This window comes from Solanum stenotomum, chromosome 9 (genome assembly GCF_019186545.1).
Source record: "Solanum stenotomum isolate F172 chromosome 9, ASM1918654v1, whole genome shotgun sequence".
Lineage (NCBI taxonomy): Eukaryota > Viridiplantae > Streptophyta > Magnoliopsida > Solanales > Solanaceae > Solanum > Solanum stenotomum.
The window spans coordinates 44,398,820-44,407,848 of NC_064290.1; the positions used below are offsets into that span (position 1 = coordinate 44,398,820).

The 9,029-nt window shown below is 29.8% G+C and overlaps 1 protein-coding gene across 3 annotated transcripts; it reads right to left on the bottom strand.

Moving 5' to 3' along the window:
• Positions 1–526: 526 nt before the first annotated feature.
• LOC125875467 (uncharacterized) lies at positions 527–5,626 on the bottom strand. Of its 3 annotated transcripts, none has more exons than XM_049556411.1 (7): positions 5,332–5,626; positions 4,912–5,012; positions 4,757–4,834; positions 2,632–2,765; positions 2,194–2,320; positions 1,769–2,026; positions 527–749 (listed from the first exon to the last, which is right to left on the bottom strand). In XM_049556411.1, exons 1-7 carry the CDS (start codon positions 5,507–5,509, stop codon positions 708–710), a joined length of 918 nt encoding a protein of 305 aa, XP_049412368.1. In that variant the 5' UTR covers positions 5,510–5,626; the 3' UTR covers positions 527–707. The 3 variants fall into 3 exon arrangements, with proteins under 3 accessions (XP_049412368.1, XP_049412370.1, XP_049412369.1); XM_049556413.1 differs by having other exon boundaries at positions 527–756; XM_049556412.1 differs by having other exon boundaries at positions 527–777.
• Between the last annotated feature and the right edge of the window lie 3,403 nt (positions 5,627–9,029).

Below are 9,029 nucleotides of genomic sequence, written 5' to 3' on the forward strand. Positions count from 1 at the left end.
ATTTGACATGGTATCCTATTAATAATATAAGTAGCATAAACTAGAGCTTTAGGCAAAAATGATGCAAAGGCTAGTTCTTGGAAAGTAAGCAACAAATGACATTATTGAGGTGGTGATGTTTGTGCTCAGCATGACCATTTTTTGTTGGGAGAGTATATGGGTAATAAAATTGGTGAATAATTCTCTTATCATGGAATATGAACATAAATTGAGTATTATCGTAATCTTTACCCCCTTCCGATTGGAAATATGAGAAAGATGAATCAAAGACATTAAATATCATATTATAGAATTTAATAAATCTGCCAAAAGTTTCAGATGTTGAATCAAGAGACTAATGTCAGTAGTATTTTTAGATGTACTAAAGACAACAACTAGTTGTTGAGAATCATTGTCATGACTCGAGACTACCCCTAATCGTGACAAGGTGCTTTGAGCCACAAATGACACCAAGTAAACCTCGTGGACTAGCATGACACTAAGATAAGAAAGAAATATAAATAGAAGATAACTGAATGCAGAACTAAAAAAGTCTAGAAATATCAATAGACGAATATCTTAGTACACATAGCTAAATCTAATCTAACTTGTCTAAAAATCTCTACTAATATGAGTTGCTAGGACAAACCCCTAGCTAACTCCAATTGTCTGAAATAGAAAGTATGACTGAAAGGAAATATAATTGTTGTCCTCAGAAAGATGAGGACTCACCAACTCAATTGCCGCTCACGGGAGATAGTATTAATTAACTGCAAACTGGATACTGAGTGTCGGAACCTATATTATTAAACAATATTGGAAGAAAGTATGCAATTAGTACTTTGAATGTATTGAGTATATAAGATAATGCATGATAAATGTAATAACTAAGCATGATGAATCTATAAGACATTCTAGCGCAATGACCAAGTAAAATAACACAGAACTAAGATGTACATAACGAAAATACATGGTCATGCAATAACTAAAAGACTAACGGTAGGAGATACTAAAATCGACATACAAGCTTGTAAGCTACTACATGGAGTTTGATGTATAATCCCCTCAAAAGGGTCAAATGTAGTTTGCCATGAAAAATCAAATTAAAGACAATAGAATGAGATAGTGCATGAACGTAGAGCAATTGAATCAACACAAAGCTTGAAGATTGCGATGAAATGCAACTAAAAGACATAAAGAATCTTAGATCAAACATTTTAGCTAAACAACAATTAACTTAGACTCTGGAGCCGAAAATGCGTTGAAATAATTTATGATTATGAAGATTACATAATCACAGAGATTTTAATTTTAGGGTAGTTTTTGTGATAAGAAAAAAGAATCATTAGAGTCGTTTAGTAGAAAATAGTTAAGGAGAAGAGACAGTGTTTTGGTGGAATAACCCAACACACTAGGTAATGCATTTATAATACAATCACAAAAATATTGCAATACAAAAAATGAAAATGTATTAGATACAAGGATATATATATAACAATCACATATGACTTATTATAAATCATGTGCATCTACTCCACTCTTTGCATGTTCTATTTTATTCATAGTAAGTAATTGGTTTAAAGGCAAATAAGGAATTTTCCGAATTTAGATCTTCTACTTATACAACATTAATCACACAAAATTTTAGGTAACTCCAGTAAAAAAGGACAACTCGTACACATGAATTGCATTGTTTTCAACTCTTAAGCATTAGGCCCATTCAACTATAAACCATAAAATGATGACAGATCCTAATTTTAAATTTCAATTCAAGCTAATTTAAAAGTACCTTACTCCTCCTTATCGGAAGGCTGAGGAGAACAGGGTAGAACAGATGTTTGGGCTTCCTTTTCCACCGTATTTTTTTTTTGAACTCTGGAGAGGTCCAATACTCATTCAATTTTTTCCATATATCTTCACGAATCCATGATGGCCTCTTATCATGTTTTCGAGCATGCCAAAGCAAATCACTCAACCTACGAGAACATTTTCGAAAAAAAAGTTCTCGTATCTTTGCCTCATGGTCGAGAGACCATGCACACTTCATCTGCATATAATTGAATTTTTAGATTGAATAAATGTCCAATATAAGAAGTGTTTCTCTTAAAACAATATATACATCACAAATATATATGTCATGCATCTAGATTGATTAACTTGTTTGAGACCAAGGAGTTATTAAACACTTCAAGTAGATAATTAATTTATTTTTACCTTGAATTCATCAAACATTCTCTCTCTAATGTTCAACGGAACCTCTTTCCAGTACCTCCATGGTTCGTTATAAACCGAACACATTGATTCAACCATAGCCTTCGCGGACTGACTAGAAGGATAAAACCTACATTATATTTAAAATTGTGATGATAGAGAAGCTACTGCAAAATTAAAACAAATGAATAGAAGGATAAAACTAGTCTTTTTAAATAATTTTAAAACTAGCATGTTTGCTGAATGTGATATTTATTGTTTTGCAAACTATATTATTGGTTGTATAATCTAATAGAATAATACTTTGACTGATTTTACTTCTAAATATGATCAAACATCAAAATATAATAATCTAGCAAAAGTAGTCTATAGTTCACTTCTCATTTTACACAAGGCTCAACTTGTTAACAAAACTATTAAAAAGATTACATGAATACTTACCCCAATCCATCGGGAATAATAATCAATCTCTGGAGTTCATCATTCTTTTCAACATTTGGAGGATCTTTCCACTGTGCAGAAGCTTTTGTAGGAGGCTGTGTAGCTGGTGGACGACTGTTACCTCCAAGAGCCATCTAAAAAATAAGAAAAAGAAAAAATAGCAGATTAATCCAATGAATCGATGTCGAAGTCTTGTTAGTTCCAGCAAATAGAGCACTGATAAAATATTAATACAACAGATATTGTTTAATGATGAGGAATTTGTAATTAAAATCAAGAGATGTTGCTGCTAAAGGAGACTTCAAGTCGAAAACTATGAAATGGTTCTGGCCTCATTTGTTTACACTTAATGGAGATCTAAATCTTAATCATTCAAATCAATCCATTAAGTGCAGTTGTTCTTAAGGTTTAAATCTGAATGATTAAGACTCTGCCCATTAAATGCATTTGTTTTCTTTCCTTTTAAACCTCTTAATGGGTCTAAACAAATATGAACTAATCAGATCTATAAAAGAGTCTTAACACTATTCAGAGACTCGTTATTTTCACGCCACTTACTTTTCTTCTCAATCACATACCATTTTTTCTCTCCTCTTCAGCTGCTACTGTGTTTTATGCTATCCCATTTACTATTTTAAAGAAAACAGCTTTACCTTCTAATATGTGTGAAGTCAATATAAATCTCTCTTTGCAAACTCATTGATGACTAAACTAAATAGTTTGAGCATAAGGGTGCCTCTATATATGTAATCAATCTCATGAAAAATGAGTATTTTCCCCTACTTATTGGTTTTATTTGTCAACTAATCCATGTTTACCGAGTTTAAACATATGTGAATATAACAAAAAATTGTTAAAAACTTATCAGGGACCAAGAACGCAGAGAATCTCTTACTTCTATACTTACACAAGAAATTACAGTTGACAAAGCCACTTTAGCCTTCAAGTTACTTGGAGATTATGATGGACATCAGCTTAATTCTTTAAAGAATTCATGTTATTTTGTCGTGGTATACTCTTATATTAATATATAAGTTTTATTTGTGTTTTAGTTAATAAAACATTTATATAAAATATAGTTTTTTCGGATATTATTTTCTATCAAAAAAAATTATTTTGCTAAAATAAGATTATATAATATTTTATTGATACAGTGTAATTTCATATGAACATTTAGATACTGAAAACAAACAAACTTAATCATTTGGTGTTCATATCCATAGACTATCTTAATATTCAGATAAACATTCAAATTCGTACATCTAAATCTTAATTCATATTGTTAGCCAAAGATAGATTTTGATGAGTGACAGGTTCAAGGAACGAGCTCCACAATCATGATCGCAAAAGACCAAATCCCAACTGGAAATAGAGAGAAATAATATTGTTGAGGCGGTGGAAATAATAGAGTGCTCCTAGTCCCATGAGGAAAAGGAACCACTACAAGTATTCCAAGTCTCACGAGGAAAATAAATCATTACAATTTTGCTAATGTAGAGTTGAAGTAGGAAGGGACTCTTGTTCTATAAATAGAGCAAGGTTTTCTCCAAAGAAAGTTGTGCACTTACACAGAGAGATATGAGTAAAACATAGTCTTATTGTGAGGGAGTTCAAATTGAAGTTTTGTTGAAGTGCTGCAAAGAACATAATTGAAGAATTCTATTCAATTTAGTTTGAGTCTTTTGTTAAATTTGTCGAATTTATTTGCTATGAAATATAGTGTTTTGGATCTTTGAGTTGGGGGCAACTTGAAGATCTGGGGCATAAACTTTTGGGAGTTTGTGTTTTATGTCTAGGAATTACAGTTTATAATTCCTTAGGTTACATTGGTTTGTAATTATTTGTAGTTTGAAGTTTTATTGAGTTAATAAAAGTTTGAAAGTGAAACTGTTGGGCAATTACAAACGTACTTACTTTGAACTACTAAACATTCTAAGGATCAGATAACCCATAAAATATCCTTAGAAGAATTATGGAGGTCATGATTCCAACACACATCTTAATATTCAGTCAGATTCATAATTCTTAATCTTAATGAAAAATAAATGAGTCCCTGTACATAATTAATCTTCTTAACTATCCAAAGTAGGTGCAGAAAGTATAAACTTGTGGTTTATTGTAATACCTTTTGTCGTTTTTCTTGCGATGGGCTTTGCACAATATCATTTTGTTGAAGGGAGGTCTGGACATCTTTCTTAGCAGGCTGAAGACACGTTATCTTTAGTCTATGCAGGTTACTTAAGTATACATAAAGCAAAACATGACGAAAAATACACTTACTTCTGAAGTTGATATATGAACACGTTTAGATCTAGAAGACACACCAATCCCAGCATTGTCATACATGTTATCTATAGTTGCTCCAGGTTTTGAAGCTTCCTCTATATGAAGTTCAACATTTAGGAATTAGATTTATGTTACATAAGCATTTAGAGAAAAAATTGAATGACACTTTAAAAAGTAATGTTTTGAAAACTGTCTAAAAAATCATTCTAATGTATAAGCAAAAATTGTTTTGATAAAAAAAGGAAAAAACAAATCATGTACAAAAACGGACACAATACTTGCTGATATTAAATTTAAGATACGTCTCTACTACATCTATATCCCCCCCCCCCCCCCCATTTACTAACATAAAGCATCCAAAAAATAAAAGTAGAAATTAATATAACTCTATAAGAATAATTTCTAATTAATTACCATTGAGTATTGTCTTCTCAACAAAGTCGTATAGATCCTTTTTCTTTTTTGTGTTTGTGTCTTCATCGAATTTTTTGTTCAGCATTAGATTTTCTCCCTTTTTCCCTTCATTTTCTACATCGAACTTTTGGTTTTGCACCATCCTCACGGGGGATTTCCTTCCCTTTTCAATTTTCATTCCAAAGATCTGTGGAATCAAACAAAAGACAAGATCAATCTAGGTATAAATTTAAATTCAAGAATTCATGTTTTCATAAAATAAAAATATTTCCTCTAAAGTACTTATGGATTTAAAGTTGATAAGCAAAGTCTTAAAATAGGAACAAACAATTCAATTAATTAGGAGCATAACTACTATGTGAGGCTTTCTCCTTATTATTATTATAATAATAATAATAATAATAATAAAGTTAGAACATATTATGTATGAAATTCCTTTACCAATTCAAGAAAACAAGGAAAAAGAATAAATGGACTTGTTTTTATTTTTAGAAAAAATTGAATAGGATAACAGTTTTTTTTCCAGTACAAGTACAAATTAGTGGGAAAAGAAATCTTTTTTCAATTATAGTTGTTTTTCCTGTGCCATACTTAGATTAAGCATTACAAATATGAAAATATCCCAGAAAACATTAAACCTAGCTATCAGGTCATTAATTCAAAATCTAGTGAATGTAACAAAAGTTAATTCCACTATGAAGGCAAGGAATGTGTGTTTGTGAGGAGTTTTGAGCTTAAAGCATCTCTGACCTATATGCTAAACTTAGGTAGGTTACATCCATATGATATATTAATGAACAAAAAATATCATTTTACTATTCAAAAAGTTACAATATTCATCCGTCTGTTAGTTCAAGAAACTAACATCTATAGTCAAAACATAATTTTTTTTTTCAGAGATCTTTCTGTTATGTCCTTTTCAGTGATGCATATTCTACAAAAATTCTTGAGTTATCCAACATCCTCCTCCAGTTGTACTAAAACCCAAATAAAAATTAATGAATCTTTTTCTTCATTGTTTCTCTTCTTGTTAGTCGAACTAGCTAGCTTGTTTTCTTCAATTTGTGAAGAGTTTGGAAAACAACTGATAAATAGAATGGATTAGGTGAAGTCGGTGTTGAATTTTATCTTACCACCTGCAAGTATGGTGATGTTAGCATGTGCACGATCAAATTCTTTTCATGAAAACATGAGAATTGTTTTAGGACGAACTTTCCTTGGTGAAGATATAAGGATGGAGTTGTTAGTATCACTAGAACCTCTTTTAGAATTGCAGAGATAATTCAAAACTTTAAGCAAAGGTTACACTATCTTTTCAGAATTATGATTTTGTATACTCATCAATTGAAAACTTGTTCATTGAATTTTAATCTCCGTTGAACAAATATTTTGATAAATTTATTTAGCAAATATATCGTAATTATAAATCCTCCAACCTCTAGGAATTGAAGAAGCGCAATTTTTCCAAAACAACGGGATTGTTTCAAACAAATATCACTATTCAAATTTCAAGTCCCAGGATTCTCCATGTTTTAAGAGAAGGGATGAGAAGGTTGGTTGATATATAATTCATCAAGCTAAGAATTGTTGGTGATTTAAAAATGGGGCAGCAAAAAAAAATTGATTGAAATTATATTCTCAATAATTTTATTAAGCATAGAAGGGATTTAAATAGCCAATTTGAGCACATAATATACATAAAATTTGCAATTCAAATTTTTTTTTTTAAAAAAAACTAGAACTTCTCTACAACTAAAGTAACCTATCAGAAATTTAAATTTCAAATTTATCCTAAACCTAGACAAATTATTTTATTAATAACTATTGCAGTAAATAAAATAAAATGCAACACTTCTCCTTTGCTTTAGTTACTGCAATTGAAAAAATATCCCTCTTCAATTTTTGCTTTGACAGTTGTTGAATTCTTTTTATTGTTACTTAACTTTAAAAATTTCTTCTTTTTCTTCTTTTAGCCTTGTGCTTAAAAAACGCCATCAATAACCTTGTTGTGTCTAAAATCTCTTTTTAAAGTGTTTTACTCTGACCTTTGATAGGATTTGCAAAATGTTGTTGTAACAATTTTTTTTCCATCACATATCACATAAGTTTTAAAATATGATTTTATTCTCACCAACCAAATTTGATTGTTATCGCTTGTTCAAAAAGAGACTTATGTTTGCCATTTTTTAGAGTTAAAAAGTGGTTGAAAATAGCTTGTGCATTGAAAAAAGCATGGGCTAAAATAGGGTTAAAATGGGCTGAAAAGTAGCTCTAACAGGTTAAAATGGATAGCCCTTACTAGTTAAAAATGATATGATAGTTGTTTGGAAGAACTCACAGATCCCATAAGATCAATAAAGTTCTTGATACCATTGTTGGTGTTTTTAAAAATGGGGGAGCGAAAAAATTGATTGAAATACTCTCAATAATTTTATTAAGCATAGGAGGGGTTTAAATATCCAATTTGACCACACAGTATGCAGAAAATCTACAATTCAAAATTCAAAAAAGTTAGAATTTCTCAACAACTAAAACAACCTAATTAATAAAAATTTAAATTTCAAATTTATCTTAAACCTAGACAGTTTATTATATTAAAAGTTACTGCAGTAAACTAAACTAAAATTCAACAAGAATACTTGGATAAATTAGCTTGAATTGGTTAGATGAATGTAGACCTAAGAGTTAAAACAATAATAAGTGTTGAAAGATTAAAGAAATTTAGAAACATTTAATAGACATTACTCAAAAGAAATGAAATATAAGCATTCTCAATTTGTCCATAGGACAAAATTTAATTAGGAGAAACCGAAGTGTCCTATCATGTTATCCTTTCATCATTAGATGATTTATAGTGCAATTTTTATAGCTTTATATGTATTTATTAGAATATATTTTCTTGTTAAGTTAAAATTAATCAACTAATGGAAGGTAAAAAATTTTTATGAATGGTAAAATGACCCTTCAAATTTTCAAGAATATTTTCTTTTTTCAACTTTAAATTTGGGGCTACCAACTTTTTGTATAGTATGTTGATTATTAAGATAAGATTGTTTCAATTTGTACATATATCAAGAGAGGTTTGCCCTACTATCAAATGAGAGATTAAAGAAACAAATGAAAAATGATTTCAAATTCATGATAGGAGAAATAAACAATCATTTTTCTGAAACAGTAACACTTACTAGGTCAAAGTATAGAAGAAAAAGTGAATAGATAGGCAGAAATATTTTTTAAAAAAATTGAAAGTATCAAACTCACCATGACATAATCACTGTCTTTCATTGTAAGAGCAAATTGAGACCGAATCCAATGTATCTCTCTTCTCAACCTGAATTAAATGAAGGAACAATCAGTTTTGGATTGGCTAATAGAATGCTAGAAAACTCCAAAAAGTTTCAGAAAAAAATCAAGAAAAATCTATGCTTTATCAAAACATGAATGAATTTTACATGAAAAATATTCGTCACGAAACAACACAACAAAAGAGAAGAAACAAGAAAAAATAAATATAATGTGGAAGTATGAAAACTCACTTTCTTTGTAATTTTGTTGAAGAATTTGGTGATTTTTGGGCAATATATATATATATATATACTTTGAATCTGGTGTTTTTTGTAATCTACTTTGGATTTTGAGTTCTGCTTCTAGAAAGTCTTGATTATTGAGAAATAGAGTACACATTTTTGTCTGAAGAT

Excerpts from the sequence above, each read along its gene's own strand:
- LOC125875467 (XM_049556411.1), bottom strand. The coding sequence starts at position 5,509 with ATGAAAATTGAAAAGGGAAGGAAATCCCCCGTGAGGATGGTGCAAAAC. Across the intron at positions 4,835-4,911 it reads TTCATATATCAACTTCAGAA|CCTGCTAAGAAAGATGTCCA; the intron begins GTAAGTGTATTT and ends ACGTGTCTTCAG. Across the intron at positions 2,321-2,631 it reads ATTATTCCCGATGGATTGGG|GTTTTATCCTTCTAGTCAGT; the intron begins GTAAGTATTCAT and ends AATATAATGTAG.